Below are 24,511 nucleotides of genomic sequence, written 5' to 3' on the forward strand. Positions count from 1 at the left end.
GTTCACAGACAACATAATACTTATGATCAAAGTAAAGAAAACTCAGAAGAGATGTTAATCGAATAATCTAATAAAGAATTTTTGTTAACAATAAACTTAAAAATATGTACTATGAAAATGATAGATTGCTACCCACTATATAGTGGAGATGTTGAGTTGTAGACAGGCATAACAAAATTAATGCTAAACAAGTCAGCTTTCAGCCAAAAGGCCTTCTTCTGAATTGGATAATGTACATACACACACATTCAGGCAAACACAACTCTGTCGTGGTCATGTGTATGTGAGTTGTGTTTGCATGAATGTGTGTGTGTGTGTGTGTGTGTATGTTGTGAAATTCAAAAGAAGGCCTTTTGGCTGACAGCTTACTTGTTTAGCAGCCATTTTGTTATGCCTGTCTACAACATAACACCTCCACTATATAGTGAGTAACAATCTATCCTTTTCATAATACTGTCATTTTTCCAACCTGGACTCTCCATTGTTCGCAAATAATGTGTAGTAGAATAATAGAAAGAAAAAGTATAGCCCATTAAATAATGAAAACTTCTCCTTTCAGCAAATGTTCATTAACTTGAGAAACTGAAAAATCACCAGCACCACCAGAAGCTTATTCTGCAGCCAAACATTTCAAAAACTTTGAACATACCAGTGGAGCCAAAACTGTCATTCTGCCAGTCTGACATAAAGTGTTGCAAATACAAGACAACACATATAAAATGTATATAAGATCTACCATCAAATAATGTCCCAGGTCATGAGATTCTCACTGGTGCAGAAGTGGCATACACCGAGCATATGTAATGCCAATGTGACTGGTTTGCATGTGTTGCTAGCAGAATGAAACTGAGACGTACATTGACAAACACTGGCACAAAGATAAATACTACATTTTGAGAAATTTGTTATTCCTTTCTGAGTCAGCTGTCCATGAAAAATTAACTCTTTTTAGCCATATAGATTTGGTTATGCAGAACTGCTAAGCAGCCAAAAATGGAGAACTAATTACAATAAACACAATTATACAAGTAATAGTTTTTGTCAAAATCAATCTGTGAAGTGTACGAGATCATATAACAGCAATTACCTGTGTCATATGTGTAGTGGTAACTTTCAGGAGGGAATTAAAACTACAAAAAATGTAAGGTGCTATTGACATATACATTGTTAAGAGACAGAGCACTAATTCAGTTTGACAAGGATGGGGAAGAAGTGGCATACCCACGAAAATAAGTCTAGATGGTCAGACAAGGATTTGAACACCACTCCTGCCCATAAAAGATCAGTGACTTATACCCTCTGTTTCACTTTAAATTCAACAGTGGAAATGTTTACATAAATGGTTGATGACATCTTTCATTTTAAGCCTTACATTTCATATTTTTGAGGACTGAAGTACATCATTGTTTATTAAAGAAACTAGGTAGCTCCTAACTGCTAATTTGTAATAATAATTTTTGTGGAGCTATCCTGATAATGGCCAACAGCCTTGCCGCAGTTGGTAACACTGACTCCCATCAGATACTGAAGTTGAGTGCTATCGAGCTTGACTGGTACTTGGATAGGTGACTGTCCAGGCTACTGAGCGTTGTTGTCAAGCGGGGTGTCCTCAGGCCTTGTGAAGTCAATTTAGCAGCTACTTGACTGATTAGATTAGATTTAGATTAGACTTACTTTCATTCCAATTGATCCATAGTGAGGAGGTCCTCCAGGATGCAGAACATGTCAGAAAAACAATAATACATTACAAATATTTGCAACTAAAACAAATAAGCTAATGTACCTTCCACAGGTCGCAAGTGGAATGATCGGATTAAAAAATGTTTTTTATTTATTTATATGGTATTAAACATATAACAGAACTACTACAGTACACATACACACAAACTAACAAACAAAAGCAGTTGGTTCTACTGAGAAATTTATCAGTAGACTGAATTTCATTGGTTGTTAAGCTTTTTATGGCTGCTGGTAAGTTATTGAAAATGTGTGTCCCTGAATAATGCACACCTTTTTGTACAGGAGTAAGTGACTAAATCCTTGTGAAGATTATTCTTATTTCTAGTATTGATCCTATGAACTGAGCTGTTGGTTTGAAAAAGTGATATATTTTTAATGATAAATTTCATTAAGGAATAAATATATTGGGAAGCAGTAGTTCGTATCCCTAGTTCCCTAAACAGGCCTCTGCAGGATGTTCTTGAGTTCACACCACATATAACTCTTATTGCACGTTTTTGTGCCCGGAAAACTGTAGCTTGGCTTGATGAATTACCCCAAAAAAATAATCCCATATGACATTATGGAGTGAAAGTAAGCATAGTAAGCCAGCTTTTTCATTTTTGTATCTCCCTATGTCTGACATAATTTGCATTGCAAATAGAGATTTGTTTAGATGCTTCAGCAGTTCTGTGGTGTGCTCCTCCCAGTTGAATTTATTGTCAAGCTGTAATCCCAAGAATTTAACAGCAGATAGAAGTATCTGCTTGTCATCATCTGAGAAGTAGTGGCCCCATTCATGAGAACTGAAAACAAAAAAAAAAAATGTATTTCTGGGGATCACAGCCTCCAAATGCTTAATAAGCATAAACTTGGGCCCTTAGTAGGCTGTAATGCAGTGTTTATTTAATTGTGCAATTAGCTAATTTCAACTAAGCTTCATTGTCAAGCACATTTGTAACATCTGTATTTCATGTCATTTTCAAATCAGTCTTAATTACAAATAAAAAGTAGCCATGATTAAATAAACATTGCATTACAGCCTACTACGGACCATGTTTACATTTATTAAAACTGACAATAGCTGGGAGAGCGGTTTGCTGACCACATGTCCCTCCTTATCTGCATCCAGTGAGGCCTATTAGCTGAGGATGACACGGCGGTCGGTCGGTACAGTTAGGCCTTCCGAGGCCGGTTTGGACGGATTATTATAATAATGGTGATCTTTCACATAAGCCACAGTTCCCATATAATTTCCAGCTGAAGTCTACTATTCAGTTCCCTCTTTCAACAGAAAATGTAATATTTTAATTCTATGCTAAGTATTACCTCTTGGTATGTGATCAAAGCCATAACATTTACACAGGAATGTGCATGATTGTATGTATGTTGATGTGAAAATGGAAATAATGGCTTTTCAAATAAATAACATTTATTACATTCGAATGTGAGAAATGTGTTTGTCGCCCTTGCTGTTAATAGCTGACAGCAAGGAGGGGCGAGAAGGATAGGAACAGGGGATAAGTGTGGACGTATTATTCTTTGCAATAATTCTCACATATTTCCAGTAATTATTTCTGCAAATGTGCTACACAGGTATAGAACTGCAATACTGTAAACTTAGCAGTTACTGAGTAACTTGGATTTATTTGGTTTCCACACTGCTTGCGGGATATTACATTACTTCCTTAATGCAGAGGCAGGTTTAGTGCTGCCACGCAGTCAAGATGGAAGTAAATCTTTGTAGAACTGATCCCATATAAAGTTCCCAATCATTTCTCTGTCACTCCCTCATGCAGCCCTTACTAAGGTGTTAAAAAGCCAACATACTGGCATAGGGATCCCAAAACAATTCTCATTACAACCTAAACATGGCTGTAGTAAACTTGACCAGATCCCACGAGGATGCCCCCTCCCCTTGTTACACAATATAATCACATCAGTAGTTTACTATCTGTGGACGAAGAAGATACATGGTGACTTGCTGAGTTTCTGGTTTACATGGCCAAGCTACTTTAATAGCTGCTGGAGAACATGGCCATGCTATACCACACGTGTTTTCATTTATGGACCAAAATGCACCAGTCAAGTAAAAAGGAAAAAGAAGGTGTGAAATTTCGAAGTTGAAAACAAGACCACACCAGGAATTAGGACCTTTTGTAATTCTACAGGGTACTGCAGAGCACAACAAGCAACTGTAGAATTAAGAGTCCTGTAGTTCAGTTGCATGGCTGCACGATAATGAAGACCATCTTGGCCCAATCCTGGGCTGTTAAAAAGTCGATTGTCCTGACCAATTTCATGATGGTTGTATGAACTCAGATGTTGGCTCTGTGTGATGGATAAATCCATTTACAAGGCCAGATGTAAAATTTTCTAAGCAAACAAATTGTAATAGGTGGCATCACTGTTGAATAAACATTGTTCAAAGTTTATTTCCTATTTTTCTGCCATATTTCTTTTTAATTTTCAGTGTAACACTAAGACAGTTGACACATGAATAGAAATATTTTTGCAACTCATTGGATACCCTGGATATTATCATAACAAGGAAGTAATTTCAGATCGCTGAACCTAAAGGGTAGTATGAATATTCATAGAAATAAAATAAAAAATGAACTTAGCATAAACTAATGAACTATGCTCACCACTTAGGTGTCAAAGTAATATACTTAAAAGCTTTGAGTGGATACCTATGAACTGTTTGTGATACAGTAAGTTTTGTGCAAATTTAGTTCTTGGGACAGGATACATTTTCAAGCTTTCAGAATCACTTATCAAAAATGACAATCTTAGAATCTTGCCCCACAAACATATATTACAGTCTGAACCACAAACATATATTATAGTCTGACAGTATACAGGGTGTTACAAAAAGCTACGGCCAAACTTTCAGGAAACATTCCTCACACACAAATAAAGAAAAGATGTTATGTGGACATGTGTCCGGAAACTCTTAATTTCCATGTTAGAGCTCATTTTAGTTTTGGCCACCTACGCTCCATGGAGCACGTTATCATGATTTCAAACGGGATACTCTACCTGTGCTGCTAGAACATGTGCCTTTACAAGTATGACACAACAGGTGGTTCATGCACGATGGAGCTCCTGCACATTTCAGTCGAAGTGTTCATACGCTTCTCAACAACAGATTCGGTGACCGATGGGTTGGTAGAGGCGGACCAATTCCATGGCCTCCACGCTCTCCTCACCTCAACCCTCTTGACTTTCATTTATGGGGGCATTTGAAAGCTCTTGTCTACGCAACCCCGGTACCAAATGTAGAGACACTTCGTGCTCGTATTGTGGACGGCTGTGATACGTCATTCTCCAGGTCTGCATCAGCACATCAGGGATTCCATGCAATGGAGGGCGGATACATGTATCCTCGCTAACAGAGGACATTTTGAACATTTCCTGTAACAAAGTTTTTGAAGTCACACTGGTACGTTCTGTTGCTGTGTGTTTCCATTCCATGATTAATGTGATTTGAAGAGAAGTAATAAAATGAGCTCTAACATGGAAAGTAAGCGTTCCCAGACACATGTCCACATAACATATTTTCTTTCTTTGTGTGTGAACAATGTTTCCTGAAAGTTTGGCCGTACCTTTTTGTAACACCCTGTATTGTGGAAAAACAGAGATGTATAGTTTTTTTAATTTTTTCCAGTCCCTAATTTGTGTTATTTAAGTAATCTTTTATTTTATAGTTTGTATTATTTGAGAGGTTTGCTTTAACTTCCATTTTCAAAATGTTAGTTTTGTTTCTCTCTTCCAGTTCCTGAGCAATGGGGTTGTACAATTTGAGTCCATTGCAAAAAAATATAGTTCTTTGTGTATGTTACGTTTTCCTCTCGTTCCATGATCAAATGACCTAAATCTCTGAAAGTTATTACATCAACACTGTAACTTTGGTAGCTCTACTGGAGAAACTCTCTTTATTGTCTGTCGGAACATGTTGATTTCTCTCTCTTTTATGACACCTTGATGAAGAACATAGAGAGATACAAGAAATACACAGGTAGATCAAAGAAGATTGTGCTGAAAAGTAATGAAACGTCTCTGATGAATTAAGATTTTTTTAAACATGTAGGGCAAAATTTAAAGTTGTCACAGTCGTTACTCCTAGTGTCATAAATCACAATACACATTTGTTGTTGTTGTTGTGGACTTCAGTCCTGAGACTGGTTTGATGCAGCTCTCCATGCTACACTATCCTGTGCAAGCTTCTTCATCTCCCAATACTTACTGCAACCTACATCCTTCTGAATCCGCTTAGTGTATTCATCACTTGGTCTCCCTCTACGATTTTTACCCTTTACGCTTCACTCCAATACTAAACTGGTGATCCCTTGATGCCTCAGAACATGTCTTACCAACCGATCCCTTCTTCTAGTCAAGTTGTGCCACAAACTTCTTTTCTCCCCAATCCTATTCAATACCTCCTCATTAGTTATTTGATCTACCCATCTAATCTTCAGCATTCTTCTGTAGCACCACATTTCAAAAGCTTCTATTCTCTTCTTGTCCAAACTAGTTATCGTCCATGTTTCACTTCCATACATAGCTACGCTCCATACAAATACTTTGAGAAACGACTTCCTGACACTTACATCTATACTCGATGTTAACAAATTTCTCTTCTTCAGAAACGCTTTCCTCGCCATTCCCAGTCTACATTTTATATCCTCTCTACTTTGACCATCATCAGTTATTTTGCTCCCCAAATAGCAAAACTCCTTTACTACTTTAAGTGTCTCATTTCCTAATCTAATTCCCTCAGCATCACCCGACTTAATTTGACTACATTCCATTATCCTCGTTTTGCTTTTCTTGTTGTTCATCTTATATCCTCCTTTCGAGACACTATCCATTCCGTTCAACTGCTCTTCCAAGTCCTTTGCTGTCTCTGACAGAATTACAATGAGATCGGCGAACCTCAAAGTTATTATTTCTTCTCCATGGATTTTAATACCTACTCCGAATTTTTCTTTTGATTTCTTCACTACTTGCTCAATATAGAGATTGAATAACATCGGGGAGAGGCTACAACCCTGTCTCACTCCCTTCCCAACCACTGCTTCCCTTTGATGTCCCTCGACTCTTATAACTGCCATCTGGTTTCTGTACAAATTGTAAATAGCTTTTCGCTCCCTGTATTTTACCCCTGCCACCTTCAGAATTTGAAAGAGAGTATTCCAGTCAACATTGTCAAAAGCTTTCTCTAAGTCTTCTAAGATAAGTCGTAGGGTCAGTATTGCCTCACGTGTTCCAATATTTCTACGGAATCCAAACTGATCTTCCCCAAGGTCAGCTTCTACCAGTTTTTCCATTCGTCTGTAAAGAATTTGCGTTAGAATTTTGGATCCGTGACTTATTAAACTGATTGTTTGGAAATTTTCACATCTGTCAGCACCTGCTTTCTTTGGGATTGGAATTATTATATTCTTCTTGAAGTCTGAGGGTATTTCGCCTGTCTCATACATCTTGCTCACCAGACGGTAGAGTTTTGTCAGGATTGGCTCTCCCAAGGCCGTCAGTAGTTCTAATGGAATGTTGTCTACTCCCGGGGCCTTGTTTTGATTCAGGTCTTTCAGTGCTCTGTCAAACTCTTCACGCAGTATCGTATCTCCCATTTCATCTTCATCTACATCCTCTTCAATTTCCATAATATTGTCCTCAAGTACATCGCCCTTGTATAGACCCTCTATATACTCCTTCCACCTTTCTGCTTTCCCTTCTTTGCTTAGAACTGGGTTTCCATCTGAGCTCTTGATATTCATGCAAGTGGTTCTCTTTTCTCCAAAGGTCTCTTTAATTTTCCTGTAGGCAGTATCTATCTTACCCCTAGTGAGATAAGCCTCTACATCCTTACATTTGTGCTCTAGCCATCCCTGCTTAGCCATTTTGCATTTCCTGTCGATCTCATTTTTGAGACGTTTGTATTCCATTTTGCCTGCTTCATTTACTGCATTTTATTATTTTCTCCTTTCATCAATTAAATTCAATATTTCTTCTGTTACCCAAGGATTTCTACTAGCCCTCGTCTTTTTACCTACTTGATCCTCTGCCGCTTTCACTACTTCATCTCTCAAAGCTACTCATTCTTCTTCTACTGTATTTCTTTCCCCCATTCCTGTCAATTGTTCCCTGAAAGTCTGTACAACCTTTGGTTTAGTCAGTTTATCCACGTCCCATCTCCTTAAATTGCCACCTTTTTGCAGTTTCTACAGTTTTAATCTACAGTTCGTAACCAATAGATTGTGGTCAGAGTCCACATCTGCCCCTGGAAATGTCTTACAATTTAAAACCTGGTTCCTAAATCTCGGTCTTACCATTATATAATCTATCTGAAACCTGTCAGTATCTCCAGGCTTCTTCCATGTATACAACCTTCTTTCATGATTCTTGAACCAAGCGTTAGCTTTGATTAAGTTGTGCTCTGTGCAAAATTCTACCAGGTGGCTTCCTCTTTCATTTCTTAGCCCCAATTCATATTCACCTACTACGTTTACTTCTCTCCCTTATCCCACTACCGAATTCCAGACACCCATGACTATTAAATTTTTGTCTCCCTTCACTATCTGAATAATTTCTTTTATTTCATCATACATTTCTTCATATAAACTTGTACTATTGTAGTAGGTGTGGGCTTCGTGTCTATCTTGGCCACAATAAATTGTTCACTATGCTGTTTGTAGTAGCTTACCTGCACTCCTATTTTGTTATTCATTATTAAACCGACTCCTGCATTACCCCTATTTGATTTTGTATTTATGACCCTGTATTTGCCTGACCAAAAGTCTTGTTCCTCCTGCCACTGAACTTCACTAATTCCTACTATATCTAACTTTAACCTATCCATTTCCCTTTATAAATTTTCTAACCTACCTGCTCGATTAAGGGATCTGACATTCCATGCTCCGATCCGTAGAACGCCAGTTTTCTTTCTTCTGATAATGACTTCCTCCTGAGTAGTCCCCGCCCGGAGATCCGAATGGGGGACTATTTTACCTCTGGAATATTTTACCCAGGAGGACGCCATCATTATTTAACCATACAGTAAAGCTGCATGCCCTCGGGAAAAATTACGGCTGTAGCTTCCCCTTGCTTTCAGCCGTTCGCAGTACCAGCTCAGTAAGGCCATTTTGGTTGGTGTTACAAGGTCAGATCAGTCAATCCAGACTGTTGCCCCTGCAACTACTGAAAAGGCTGCTGCCCCTCTTCAGGAACCACACGTTTGTCTGGCCTCTCAACAGATACCCCTCCGTTATGGTTGCACCTACGGTACGGCCATCTGTATCGCTGAGGCACGCAAGCCCCTCCCCACCAATGGCAAGGTCCATGGTTCTTGGAAGGGGGGGGTTCCACATTTAAATGGTAACAAAAGAAAAATCCACCTTGAGAAAACTAAAAATACACCAGAAGACAGTACTTATACTTAGGATGTGAAATTTCAAGTACTGCGAATAGACAGTTTGAAGTAGAAAAAACTGTAATTAGCTTTCAGAACTGTCACTTCCTTTACTCTTTGTCCAATATGTAGGAATTACCACCACTAAACCAGCTAAACACTGAATGCAAACAGAAGACCTATCCATCTTGTGGATATCACGATATCAAGTACTTTATTGCTGAGCGTATTGTACAGACTGACTCATGCTACAATACACAGGCCATTTGGATTTTCCTGAAATCGGAAAATGGGAACTTGCCTTCCGATATCTGATTGCATCCTACCACCCTCCTGCAGTTATCCTCACTCCCTCCCTCCTCTCTCTCTCTCTCTCTCTCTCTCTCTCTCTCTCTCTCTGTGTGTGTGTGTGTGTGTGTGTGTGTGTGTGTGTGTGTGTGTGTGTGTGTGTGCACTATTTTCTCGACTTTTCATTTCTTCCCTCTTAATCCATATTTACTTCGCACTCTATCCTTCTATCAGCTGCCATAGTACTTATCACTATACTGTCTTTGACCTACTGCTCTGACATCTCCACTTTCATCTTTTTCCTTCCTTAACGTCACAATATGTGGATCCCTCTCAACACCTGAGTGAGATGTCTCAACTTTCAACCTTCCTTAAACTATTCCCCTTCCTCCCTGTAGGAGAAACTAACAATTTAAATGTTAAGCACAGCATCATTTTTATTGACAGCCTATGTCATGTTTTCTGCCAAAAGGATCAGCCGTCATAGCTTTCCTTTGGAAGAAATTGCTTCACACTGTCAAACAGTAGAAACTCCAGGTTGGAATATCAACAATATAAGGGAAATATAGATTGCTGCTTACTGTAAAGATGACATGTTAAGTTGCAGAAAAATATAATTAAAAGACACTTACACATTAGCCACAGCCTTCATCAAAACACACACACACACACACACACACACACACACACACACACCACTGGATTCTGGTCCAAGCTGCCAGAGATGGTGATCATGTGAGTGTGAGGTGCACTTGCTTGTATGAATGAGTGTGTGTGCGTTTCTCTTTCTTTTTCTCATGAAGGCTGTGGCTGAAAGCTAATGCATAAGTGTCTTTTAACTGTGCCTATCGGCAACTTAATGTGTCGTCTTTAGGGTAAGTGGCAATCTATCTTTTCCCTACATTGTTGCCTCACACTGTACTAAACACGAGTTTGGTTGAAGCATTGTTTGAATTTCCATCACAGTTTGGATTAAGCCTGTCTTAATCTTAGTCTTGTAATGAAAAAAGCAAACAAACAAAAGAAAAAGATAGCTATTCGCTAGACGTAGCCTTCCTGGAGTAATCTAAATGATTTTTTACAGATATGTGTCAAGGAGGAGGCACCTCTTAATAACACTGAGAAGGTACCAGTATCGGACAGAAAGAGTTCTGTTAACTATGAGAGTGATCCTGAAATTCCGGTGAGTCTCAGATCTCTTGTTTTATATGTAAATATAACATTGTACGCCACTTTTTTTTAGCTTGTTCTCATAACAAACCATTTGTTGCAGGCTCCTGGAAAAGTGATAAGTGAAATTGCTCGCTGGCAGAGTGTCATCAATGAAACTGAACAACTCTGGATGAAAAATGCAGAGGCTGTAATGTCAGACAATTCCAACAACTTACAGAAAATTGAACATGTGAAAAATGATAGCAAAAGCAGAAGTATTAATAATAATAAAAGTGAAATGAGACCAAAAATAGCAGAAATTTACCTTCAAGAGATTAGCAAAACAAAAACAAAAGAAGACCTGAATGGAAAAACTGTGAATAATGTTGAGACATATGAAGATGATATAAACAGTCTACGACAGAACAGGATTGTGAAAACTAAGGTTTCAAGTATGAATCGCCAGGAGAGCAGCAACACACACAGTACACAGAAAGATGTTGGAGAACCATACATACAAGAGATAAACAGCTTAAGACAAAATGGAGGAATTAAGAATAAAATTTCAGATATAAGTGTTTCAGACAATAATAATATTAATGGAACGAGAGGGCTTGATAACACTGTTGAAGTAAAACATAAAATTCATGAGACAGCAGGGACTTTCGTTCAACACAATGACAATACAAAACAGAATGGAAATGTTAAAATGAGAACAGGTGCTCATAATTATCAAATAAACAACAGCAGCAACCCAAAGGAAAATAAAGTGACATCTGGAACACCACAACAAACTATCCAAAATGGACACAGCAAACGAAATGTTAAACCAGTGCCAAAACCAAGAACAGAAGGAAACATTGATATAGTTCACTTGAAAACAAATATCAGTGAGACAGTTTCACATATTGAGATTGTGAACAAAAGTCCAGAAATAACTGTCAGCACAGCATCAGATAACAGTGAAAGCGATGTAAATAATACATTTAGACAAGCAATGAAAGAACGACATTTACATTCATCATGTAAACAAGATACGATGTCGGTAACAAGTGAAGGCAGTATTAATTCATCAGATAGTGAAGTCTACAATCTCTTGCCATCTGTGAAACGATTAGCCAAACAGTTCCAAGGAATGCATGAGAGTGACTCATCAGCTTCTTCAGTCAAGGTAAGAACTGTTTCTTTCATTGTTTGTTGTATGTGCCAGAAATACAAAATCACTGTGAAGCATGATGGCAGTTCTGTAAAGTGTGTGTGTGTGTGTGTGTGTGTGTGTGTGCGTGTGCGTGCGTGTGTGTGTGTGTGTGTGTGTGTGTGTGTGTGTGTGAGAGAGAGAGAGAGAGAGAGAGAGAGAGTGGGTGCGCGCAATGTGCGTGTGTGCATGAGAATAAATCTGTGAGATTTTCTCCAGTTCTTGTTTATGTGCCAATACACTACTCTATGGTTCTATAATACTTTCAATTATATCTTGTTTGTGTGCCAATACACTGCTCTGTGCTTCTATAATATGTTGAGTTATCTTTCCTCATGCCAATACTGGTATGATTTTCCAGTACGTATTAACATCAGTCAGAAACAGAGTACTGGATGAGCACTGACTTTGAATGTTGAAAACATCTTATAAGGAAAAGTCTAAGAAAACTGGAGTACTTGCAAAAATGTTAAGAGAATCATACTGAAAATTATGTGCAAGAGGATGATACTGAAACTTATGTGCAAACCATTTGTTGGATCAACAATTTCAATGATTGCTTTATCATAATCTAGAAACTCTATAAAATGTGTTGACACATTGTAAGGTCATAACTACTTTTGTATAGCCTTAGGCTAAAATTGCAAAATGTCTGGCACCAATTTCCTTCCTAATGAGGTAAAATCTACTATCTAAATTCATTTCCAACTCCAGCATGCGTACTGAGAGGGATGCCTGGATGTCAGCAGTGTTAGGGAATGGATCACATACTTCAAAGATGGGAACATAAGCATCCACGATCAACTCATAGTGATTGCTCTCAAAATGCCCGCTATGCAACAAGGAAAAAGTTGACGAGTTCATTGAAAAAGACGAACTGTCATTGTCAGTGAAATCACAACAATACTTACAATAGGGCATATTCCGGTGCAGAAATAACTCAAAGCTTGGAATACTGAAAAGTTTGTGTCCAAAGACCACAAAGTTTAGAAATGAACCATCATCCAAAACTGTCTTCAGAGCTTCTGAAACTAAGTGAATAATTCCAGAATAAATTTTCACTCTGCAATGTGCCGCACTGAACTGAAACTTCATTCTGGAATCAACCTTCAAGGTTGTGGCTAAGCCATGTCTCCACAGTATCCTTTCTTCCAGGAATGATAGTCTCACTATTTATGCGAGAGAACTTCTGTGATGTTGAGAAGGTGGGAGATGGGGTACTGGCAAAAGTGGTGGATCATGCTTTGTGCTCAGATAGCTCAGCTGGTAGAGCACTTGCTCGCAAAAGAGAAAGGACTCAGATTCGGGTACTGGTCCAGCATACAGTTTTAATCTACCAGGCAGTTTGACAAGAGTAAATTTTCTGAAGAATATTGTGGCAAGTTATAAACATTTTCACAATGATTACCAGCATTTCAGTTCTGAGAAATACCAGCTACAAAACTAACACTTGAGGGCATCCAGTAAGTGCTTTGTCAGTATCTTTGGGCAGATGCTGGAGCAGAATTATATGCTGTAGGAATCTTCAGCCCTATAGAATTATGGGAAAATGTAAGCAGAGAAATAGAGACTATATTGAAAAATTACAGAAAAGTCTGTAGATTAAAATGATGTACGTAGTTGGTCTAAAAAATAAAAATTATTGCTCATAACAGTGGCCTGCTCATAACTTTCAGTGTGACCCTTCCAACTGTTATTTTTTGTTCCATGTTTACTTTTACAACAATGAAAGTTAGGGAAATTCCATACAAAAGAGATGAAAATATTGTATATAACCCATCTCTCATTTCTAGTGTCCAAGCCCTGTGCCGATGTGGAATCGAACAGATGGGAAGCTGAAGACAGCGTCAACTCCAGAGAGACTCACCCCAGATGCAACCCCTCCTATGGAGGGCCCCATGACTGGAAGACACAACCTAAGCCCAAATCATGCAACGCGAGAGGTTAGCTACTTGCGTCACCATAAAGATGTTAAGGCAGTTCATAGAAAGTGAGAGTCATTTCAATAGACACTTGTGGTGCTGGAATGAACACTGCTGCTTTTTTCTTTTTTAATAAAGTTACACTTCTGTTGTCCTGCTTCAGCACCTTTTCCTCAAAAAACAGTACGAGGTTGTACAGAAGAAATTTTCTTGATGCTGCAAAACAGTTGCATTTATATACCGTAGTAATATGCTTCTTTCACAGCTTCTCCAGACACAGAATACTGATACACTTGCTTCCCACGACACAAGACTGGTCCCGATGCAAAAATAAATTTTCTACGTGTAATCTATGTCATTTTGCACAGCAGCATGTGAAGCTATGTACAGTACTTGCAGGCACACTTATTACATATCACTGCCTCCCATGGACCTCATATAGCTATGCTCAATCAAACTTAAATTTCTTGCACACCACACACAACAGCAGACTGTATAAACTAATTTTTGTGCCTAAGTCTGCACGATGGATTCTTGCACAATTTTGAACTCCTTGAAAATAATGTTTTTTTATTTTTTATTTTTTTAAGCTTGGAAATCGGATAATATATTGTTTCTAGCTATGAAGATGCGGTACCTTAATACAACACCCTAGACAGTGTAGCATCTAGGAATTTCAGATGATGATAACTGTAGCATAAATTTATAAAATCTGAAATACTATATGTACAGTTACAAAGAGAGATTGGTAGGTAGATTCTTATCTTGAGGTGGTGAAATACCAAGCACTGTCAACAGACACATTTAAAAGTAGAAAAAACTCCACCTGGTATTTGGTAGTGTTAGTTCCTTGCTCCGGGAGAAAAGGAAGATAAATTGGGAAAGGTCACTCAGATACCTGTGTTGAGAAGTAACCAGCTCCTGTGAGGAGGATGAAGGGTGCCTTTATGCCTCACTGCATTGAAAATAAAATAAAATCAAAGCAGGAGAATGGTTGCACTATCTACCTCTAATACTGGTTCAAACAATGGAAAGTCCAGGTTGGACTATCAACAGTATTATGAAAAGGGTAGACTGCTTCTCACAGTAAATATGATACACTGATTTGTAGACAGGCTCAATGAAAAGACTATTACACATTGAGCTTTTGGCCAAAGCCTTTTTCAGAAAAGTAAACACATTCACACAAGCAAGCACACTTCACACACTCATGACCACTGTCCCTGGCCTCTCTGACCAGAATACAGCTGTCATGGTGAATGAAAGCAGCAATCCAGAATGGGGCCAGGAAGGGGGAGGGATAGCAGGCTTGGCAGAGAGGAGATTGCTGTCTGATGGAGCGTTCAGGAACTAGATGGCAGAAGGACAAGGCTACCAGGCACAGCATTGGAGGCTGTGGTTAAGGGGGCAGGGGAGCAGAGAAGGGGAGGAGACCGAGGTATATTTGGCAGAGAGCGGCACACAATTAGGATGGGGGAATGTGAATTCGGATGAGACGATAGGAGAGATAGGGCAGACATTTTTCAGTGGAAGGCGAGGGGGACAGTAGGGTACTGTAGGTTGCAGCTGGGATTATTTCAGGAGCAGAGAATATGTTGTAAGGGTAACTCCCATCTGCACAGTTCAAAAAAGCTGGTGGTGGTTGGGATCCAGATGGCCTGGCTTGTGAAGCAGCCATTAAACTCAAGCTTACTATGTTCAGCTGCATATTGTGCCACAGATTGGTCCATTTTGCTCTTTGCCATAGTTTGGTAGCTGACAGTAATCCTAGTGGGCAGCTTGTTGGTAATAAATAAGAATCTGTGCAATGATTACAGCAGAGCTGGTATATGAGGTATATCACATAATGCTCATTCTCTAAGCTTATCCAGTCTCTCTTCCAAAGATACTAATTTATGAAAAATAATGGTTTTCACACACTTTATTACACAATCAGTTTCAGTCTCAAAATGACCCTCTTCAGCTGTCTACGTACAACATAAAGACCAAAGTGAAGCTCACTGAGTAATTACAAAAACAGTCAAAATTTTGTAATCGTCATTCATAACCTATTTGCTACTTACCTTATGCCACCATAATCAGATTTATGACAAATCACAACTGCTACCAAGCATCATGTCAACACTCCAATGTGTTAATTCAGATATAAATCTGGAGCACATGGTATATTTGTGGCAAAAAACTTGGCATAACTTGAAGCTGTAAATCATCACCTCATGAAAATAATACTCATTTATGTACCAATACACTTTCATATGAACCATACTGGTCTGTTACAATTTGGGTAGTGGACCTCTGATCTGTCCAATATCTGGCCATTGTACTTACTTGATACAGTTACTAAGTGGTGCAGCACACCTCTAGAACAGGTTGCATTAGTGTCTTGTATGCAGTTTAACACATGTACCAATCTTATCCAGAGTACTCCCAATGAATGTAAGCCTCCCATTCATCTTCTCTATTATTGGACTTGCATTTGGGTGCTTGATGGTTCAGATCCATGTTCAGCCATCCATATTTTAGTTTTCCTCCAGATTTTGGTTTTCTGTGACTTCTCTAAACTCCTACAGGCAAATAATGGGGTGGTTCCTTTGAAAAGGGCACAGCCAATTTCCTTCCTTGTCCTTTCATAATCCAAGTTTGTGCTTTGTCTCTACTGATCTCACTGTCAACTGGACATTAAAGTCTAATCTTCCTTCCTTTCTTATCTGTTACTGATTTTATGTATTCATTCCATCTCACTTTGAATCACTTCATACCATTAGCATAGACATTTTCACAATAAGACAAGCTACATAATTTAGCTACTAATGTAATCAAGTTCTCTTGGGTTAGTTTCCTGGTTTATGAGTATTACCCACATTGAGAAAGGATTTTCATTCAGTGCACCTAGTAGAAACATTGTTGAAGTCATTCTGGTAGCAAAAGAAATGCAGATACTTGGTACTTAAAATATTAACAAATGAAATATTAAAAATCTATGACAGGAGATGGTTGGGAGGGGTAGTAAAGTAGACAGTGGCAACTGATTGAAAAGTGCATACAGAGTGGGAAAAATAAAATATTGATAAGCCTGACATGGAATTGGCCCTTGTTCATGAACAGGAGTACTGCCCATCACAGAAAATGCTTGCAACCATAACTTCAGTGCACTAATCGGTTGGCCTGACATTTCACACACACATCTCTGTCCAAAGTACTGTGTTATTACATTCAAGTGAGTAAGTGAGAGGAACAGAAGTGTTTAGTGACCAGTTGAATGCAACACAAAATAGTGCTCATGATAAAACAGTGTTTTTTTGCATGTTCTGCAAAGCACAATTTGTGAAAAATGTCTCTGTGTGCAGAACTGTTCGTGCAAGAGCTTAAGACTGGAAGTGTTTTGGAAAAACATCCACAAATATCTGCAATACAACCCTTAGTGGCAAAATGAGCTCTCTATGAATTAAAACCCTAACTAACCAAAAAGAGTTTGACCACAATAAAACTCTGTTAGAGTCTTACTGTAAGTATTTCCTGGGACAAATTTACTTGGCCCATCTTGCACTTTCTTTGAGTGACCTACCTACTACCAACTTCCTGCCCACCCATACCCTGGCCCCCTCCCCAGCCTATGTTTTTTTGAATTTTGGATTTCTTATCAGTTTCTATTCAGCTGACTACTCAATCTATGCCTTTGGTGCCTCTAAGTCAGTTGCTTTCACTCTTAATGAACTATTTCTTCACAAGAAATTCCTCCTATTGATTAAAATACTCTCCTCTCATAGTATTTCTCCCAAAAGTCTTGCACAAATAAGTATTGTACTTTGTGTGTATGTTGATGGTTAACTGCTCTCCCTCTATGCAGAGTAATTAGTTAAGACCATTTGCAACATACCTACATAAAAGCATGTGGGTCACATTTCTGTATCCCCAGTGGATGAAAGAGAATACAGTTCATTACAGTACCTGTAAGCTATGAGGCTATGTTATTGGAGCCATGTAACTTGTTTCCCCCTGTTCAAGAAGCAAGAGCACTTCTAACAGCAGTCTAAAAAACCAAGCTGTTTTCAAAATTCTATTTTTTATTCTTTTCTGCTACACTGTCTAGGTGACTGATAAAATATATCTAAAAACAAAGATGATGTGACTTACCAAACGAAAGTGCTGGCAGGTCAATAGACACACAAACAAACACAAACATACACACAAAATTCAAGCTTTCGCAACCAACGGTTGCTTCATCAGGAAAGAGGGAAGGAGAGGGAAAGACGAAAGGATGTGGGTTTTAAGGGAGAGGGTAAGGAGTCATTCCAATCCCGGGAGCGGAAAGACTTACCTTAGGGGGAAAAAAGGACAGGTATACACTCGCACACACACACACACACACACACACACATATCCATCCGCACATACACAGACACAAGCAGACATTTTAACTAGATCTGTTGTAGACATTCACCATATGATGTTTTACAAAGTACTGATGTACAGGCAGAATTTTAAATAGCAGACATGTAACTCTGAATCTAGATTCTGTGTGGAATAAAACTATCTGGTTTCAGGAGTTGTCAATGCCTATCAGTCGTGTGGGTTATTAAATTCACAATAAAATAAACCAACATTCTCAATAGTAATTGTGTACTTCAATAAACATAAAGTACACAATTCCCTCTGCCAGGTGCTTAATTGTGAATTGCAGGGTATTCATGTAGATGTCGATAGGCTATAACTGGAAAAGCAGCACTTCTTTTCGAAGCAGCTGTTTTCTGTTTTTAGAGTAAAGTGTTATTGTGTAACTACTTTAAGAATAAAATAAGTAAGCTAGTACCTAGTCCGCTCGGCTAGCCCTGCAGTCCAACACACTGCTTCCTGAGCGGAAAGGCTGTAGCCTGTTGTGGGGACTTTGATACCACTGTGGGCTACGGCGGGGGCAAAGCCTCCCTATCATTTCTGGTCCCCAGTTAAATACATATGCACATACATACAAGCTAGAACCTATAATTGTCATAACATAAAGCAACCTTTACTGATAATTTATAGTTTTGTACAACACAGGAACAGTTTGCAGCAGTGCTTCCCATTGATTAATTCAACATCTGTGAGGAGTTCCCTGTGTATTGAAATTGTGATGTGCAGATGAATATGTAACTGGGTCAAAAGTAAAATTAATGAAAGGGAACTATTAAATTCTGAGACAGTTCCAGAAGTTACTTACCTTGGCAGTGGTGAATGACCAAAGGACTTTCAGACAATGGTAATGATTCCAATAGCAAAGAAACAAATATCCAGTGGATGGATAGATTTAATATTGTTGAGTGCTAAACTGCTTGGCCATCAGCGCCATTTCATGTGAGCATGGTGTGGGTGAATGAACAGTGCTCTTGTTAAAACAAAAAGGAAAGGCAATATAACGATAGCAACAGTAATAGAAAATGTCACAAATTGCAGGTAGTGTAAGACAGTTTGACTCTTTTCACATGCAGTAAAGTTAAGAACCATTAATAACAGATTGGAAAAAGTAATGGAGGAGAATTTGGCTGAAGAGAACTTGGCTTTAAACATAATACAGGCACAAGAGATACAGTAGGACTCTTGGAAATTTTGGGGGAGAAGTTTATTGAAAAGGGAAGAGAGCTATATATGTGTTTGTGTGTTTTATACATGAGAAATGCATTTGATAATGTAGCTTGGGATAAGCTTGCAGCTATAATGAAGGAAACGAGAGTTGACTGGAAAACAGGGAGAGTTATAAATTCATTATATTTGAACCAAAAAGTATCAGTGAGAGTGGAGAGGAAAAGTACCAACTGGACAGAACTAGGAAAAGGACTAAGAAAAAGCTTCTGTCTATTGCCAACACTCTTGAGTCAGTGGTTAGAAAATATGACTGCCCATTGCCCACTGGATGACAAGGAGGCAAAAATTGGAGGAAGAGGAAGAGGAAGAGGAAGAAGAAGAAGAAGAATGTATTGTTTGAGGTTTGCAGATGACATGGTCCTTGTAGTAACAGATGAAAAAGAATTACAGGATATAGTAGGTATCATCAAAGCTAAAGGAAAGATTTATGGAATGATAATCTGTACAAAGAAATCAAAAGTAATGGCAATACGAGGAAATAGAAATGTTAAGATAATGCTGAATGGAGAAATATTAGAACATGTGCAGAACTGTAAATACTTACAAAACATGGTAGAAACCGAATGGAAGAGCAGAACAGATATTAAAACCAGGAAAACAATGACAAAATGAGCATTTTGCAAGAAAAGGAGAATTTTCATGGACAAAGATTTGAGAAAAAGTCCAATAAAATCTTTCGTATGGAGTGTCCTGTATGGTGTTGAAACATGGACATTGAGGAAGTAAGACAAAGCAATACTAGAGGCTTTTGAAATGTGAATATGGTGGAGGATGGCAACAAAAAGTTGCAGGGATAGAGTGAAAAATGGGGAGGTACTGAGAAGAGCAAAGACACGAACTGGATGTAATAAAAAGAGGGAAAATAAACTTGATTAGACATATATTGGGGGGCTCATTTGTCTTAGAGAAATAGGGGGCAAGGGAGAGAGAAAGGCAAAAGAAAATGAAGATAAGCCATTCAAAATACAGTCAACCGTTTATCCCTAAAAATGAATGTGGCAGAAAATTTGTAGCTGAGTATTTTCCATCACTAAAAAAAATAGATGAATCACCGTCACAAAAATAATTTCTTGGTATATTGCCACCCCCCCCCCCCCCCCCCCCCTACACAGACACATATATATTTCAGATAATCAAATCAGCACCCAAGAACATGCAAATGTGTACAAGAACTTCCCATCCTGTGGAATCCTTGCCAGTTCGAAAGAAACTTAGCCACTCCTATAAATTAAATGATTATCAAACTTCAAGGACTGAAAATTACTACTAGCTACATGACAAGTATCAGTGTTCACTGTAAAGCTCCACAACAGGCACTAGTGTGTTGTAGACAGATTTCTTTTGTTACAGATGTAAGTAACTAATTTCTTTGACAAATACTAATGTAATCAGGTAAATACTAGACTTTCAATAGAAAATAAAGAATAGCTATTTAATATAACCTAAGCAGCAGCAGCAGCTTTTTTCAAGGTACATTATCTGCTTTCCTTATAACTTGTTAGGTTAAATTTGTCTGACATAAGCACAGACAGTATTACGAATTAAAGTGATAGTTTGTTGTTGATAAGGTGTACAGATTATGTTTCTATGATTTTTTTAAAATGTACATCTCAACTAGCTCCACATCCCTTAATTTCTTCTTCATGGTGGAGTTTACAGAACATGATGAATGAATGAGAAGAAAAGAAAAGAATTTTACGTAATATAGGTTGATTAGATGGTAAGTAAGTTATGGGAAGCTCTATTGTTCTAACAACAATCAGTTTTTCCATTTTTGACGGTAGTAATTCTAATGTGTGCACTGATAAGACAAGCATACAAACTGATTGTGCAAATTTACATTTGTAGCATACATCTCACTGCACTCCAAGTCTAGAAGAATTTTTTAATTCATGCTTATACAACTGTGTTATTTTATCACAAGAGACTAGTCTTTGTCAAATTACCTAACAATGAAAATGAACATAGGTACACAGCCTGACAGCAAGGAGTATCTCCAGGGAGTTTCGTGAAGGCCTCAAACGAAACTTGCCAGCGCAGATGGATCGAAACTTGTACACTCATGGACATGATTCGAGCCAGTCTCCACCGAGAAGCATTCAGAGGAACAGTGTGATTAGACAGGAGGATGACTCAACACCTGGATACACTTCAGATGACAGCAGCTTCCTCTCATCCTCACCTCCAAATGAACTGCAAGTGGAACAGAAGACTATATCAGTTTCAATGCCGTCTCTGAACGAAAAGCCTAGGGCAAAGACTTTGCAATCTAGCATCGCATTTTGGGAGCAACTGCAACATAAATGAACATCAATACTGTGAAATCCACTCATCCTACAGACATTACAAAAGCTTATACGATTTGTTTCGCAAACATATTGATTTACTGAGTACCATTACATATGGTATCTCTTCATATCTGAGATTATGACATACTTGTATAATCATAAATAAACTGTCCATCAGTATTACTTTTTCTTCGCCATGTATACTGATAGAAATTACACAGACCACTTAATTTTCCAATCACTTCACATTCTATGTGTAATTAAATACATGAGTGAAAAAGTGACCAAATGCTTTAAGCATAACTAGCCACTCATAAGGTCTCCTTTTATAGACAAATCTCAGTGAACTTTGAAAATCATATATTTTATTTCTGGATGATCTTTCATTATTTCACAGTGATACCTTATCATTCAAGACTGTTAATCAATGAAGTAGTATAGTTTGTAAGTGCCAAACAGATATTATTGTTTTACTTCTCAAAGATTCCAAAGATTATGTGCCTTTGTAAACAGGTGTATTAGTACACAATGTGTATATTATGTATATCATGTATTAATAATGTACTAAACAATCATATATGTACATATTTTGTAATGTTTCTAAATAAATGATGTAAATTACAATAAAGACAAAATACAAGTAAAAGTTTTTATTTAATGAAACAAATACTAACAAAGAGATAGAGGGACTGGCCAGTACTTACCTCAGCTCAGTACAGCTGATAGATACACAAAAAACAGAACCGAAAATTTATGTTCCTAGCTTTCGGAATAAATGTTCCTTCATCAGGAAGGAGAGAGGGGAAAGAAAGGGAAGAAGGGAAAGTGGATTTAGTTACTCACAACCCTGGTTATGAAGCAACAGGGAAAGGAAAACAGGGAGGGTAGCAAGGATGGAGGCATGGTTGTCAGAGGGAAGACAAAGATATTCTACTGTAAGTACTGAGCCAGTTTCAAACCAAAGAGGATGCATACAGAAGTAAAGAGGTATATAGTATAAAGATAAACACAACTATGTAGGATGAAAAGATGCGTGAATGGCTAAAGAGGAAAGGGAAAGAGGAGAAGACTGAAGAGTAAATGGGAGTGAGGTTGTTTAACGTAGGTTCAGTCCAGGGGGATGGCGGGATGAAAGGATGTGTTGGAGTGCAAGTTCCCATCTCCGCAGTTCAGAGGGACTGGTGTTGGGTGGGAGAAGCCAAATGGAACATATGGTGTAGCAGGTTCCTAGGTCCCTAGAATGATGCTGGAGGGCATGCTCCGCTACTGGGTATTGGACATCTCCTAGGCGGACAGTTCGTCTGTGCCCGTTCATGCGCTCAGCCAGTTTAGTTTTTGTCATACCGATGTAAAAGGCTGTGCAGTGCAGGCATGTCAGCTGATAAATGACGTGTAGTTTCACATGTGGCCCTGCCTTGAATTCTGTATGTTTTACCAGTAGCGGGGCTGGAGTAGGTGGTTGTGGGGGGATGCATGAGGCAGGTTTTGCAGCGGGGTCGGTTACAGGGGTAGGAACCGCTGGGTAGAGAAAGTAGTCTGGGAATATTGTAGAGTTTACCAAGGATGTTACGGAGGTTAGGGGGGCAACGAAAGGCAACTCTGGGTGGTGTGGGGAGAATTTTGTCAAGGGATGATCTCATTTCAGGGGTTGACTTGAGAAAGTCATATCCCTGGGGGAGTAATTTGTTGATGTATTCGAGGCCAGGATAATATTGGGTGACAAGGGGGATGCTTCTGTGTGGTCTGGGGGTAGGAACACTGTTGTTGGACAGGGAGGAATGTATTGCTCGGGAGATCTGTTTGTGGACAAGGTCTGCAGGATAGTTGCGGGAGAGGAAAGCACTGGTCAGGTTATTGGTGTAATTGTTGAGGGATTCGTCACTGGAGCAGATACGTTTGCCACGAATACCTACGCTGTAGGGAAGGGAGGTTTGACGTGGAATGGATGGCAGCTATCAAAGTGAAGGTAATGTTGTTTGTTTGTGGGTTTGATATGGACAGAGGTGTGGATGTGAGCTGCAACAAGATGAAGGTCAACATCCAGGAAGGTGGCTTGGGTTTTGGAGAAGGACCAGGTGAAATTCAGATTCGAAAAGGAGTTGAGGTTATGGTGGAAACTAAGGAGTGCTTCTTCACCATGAGTCCACACCACAAAGATGTCATCTATAAACCTATACCAGGCCAGGGGAAGCAGCTGTTGGGTCTTCAGGAAAGCCTCCTCCATGCGGCCCATGAAGAGGTTGGCAATGGACGGAGCCATCCTGGTTCCCATGGCTGTTCCTCTCATCCCGCCATTCCCCTGGACTGAACCTACATTAAACAACCTCACTCCCATTTACTCTTCAGTCTTCTCTTTCCCTTTCCTCTTTAGCCATTCACGCATCTTCTCATCCTACATAGTTGTGTTTATCTTTATACTATATACCTCTTTACTTCTGTATGTATCCTCTTTGGACTGAAGCTGGCACAGTACTTACAGTAGAATATCTTTGGCTTCCCTCTGACAACCATGCCACCATCCTTGCTACCCTCCCTGTTTTCCTTTCCCTGTTGCTTCATAACCTGGGTTGTGAGTAATTAAGTCCACTTTCCCTTCTTCCCTTTCTTTCCCCTCTCTCCTCCCTGATGAAGGAACATTTATTCCGAAAGCTAGGAACGTAAATTTTCGGTTTTGTTTTTTGTGGATCTATCGGCTGTACTGAACTGAGATAAGTACTGGCCATCCCCTCTATCTCTTTGTTAGTATTTGTTTCACATCTTTATATGAGATTTTCCATTAATCATTTTTATTTAATGATTCACAGAGAAAATACTTATGGCAATTGGCAAGCCAGAACCTGGTGTTGAATATTTGGATTCCAATTATTAAAGACAATTTTTGAACCAGGCACGACACATGGTATAAAATGTAATA

General features: G+C 38.8%; 1 protein-coding gene and 1 long non-coding RNA gene across 5 annotated transcripts in view; one reads left to right on the forward strand and one right to left on the reverse strand.

Moving 5' to 3' along the window:
• The window catches only part of LOC124799284, a 45,519-nt gene extending 23,692 nt beyond the window's left edge, over window positions 1-21,827 (reverse strand). The window contains exon 1 of the long non-coding RNA XR_007017005.1: window positions 21,256-21,827. This is a non-coding gene — a long non-coding RNA (uncharacterized LOC124799284). The remainder of the gene's footprint in view (window positions 1-21,255) is intronic.
• LOC124799283 overlaps window positions 1-22,243 on the forward strand; it is a 746,007-nt gene extending 723,764 nt beyond the window's left edge. For 3 of the 4 annotated variants that reach the window (XM_047262858.1, XM_047262859.1, XM_047262861.1), the window contains 4 exons: window positions 10,506-10,604; window positions 10,695-11,744; window positions 13,562-13,711; window positions 21,278-22,243. In XM_047262858.1, the coding sequence (XP_047118814.1) occupies window positions 10,506-10,604; window positions 10,695-11,744; window positions 13,562-13,711; window positions 21,278-21,616 (1,638 nt within the window). In that variant the 3' untranslated portion in view covers window positions 21,617-22,243. The remainder of the gene's footprint in view (window positions 1-10,505; window positions 10,605-10,694; window positions 11,745-13,561; window positions 13,712-21,277) is intronic. The other variant, XM_047262862.1, reaches the window with a different exon arrangement.
• Window positions 22,244-24,511: the final 2,268 nt, after the last annotated feature.

Source organism: Schistocerca piceifrons, chromosome 5, assembly GCF_021461385.2.
Source record: "Schistocerca piceifrons isolate TAMUIC-IGC-003096 chromosome 5, iqSchPice1.1, whole genome shotgun sequence".
NCBI classification, from domain to species: Eukaryota; Metazoa; Arthropoda; class Insecta; order Orthoptera; family Acrididae; genus Schistocerca; species Schistocerca piceifrons.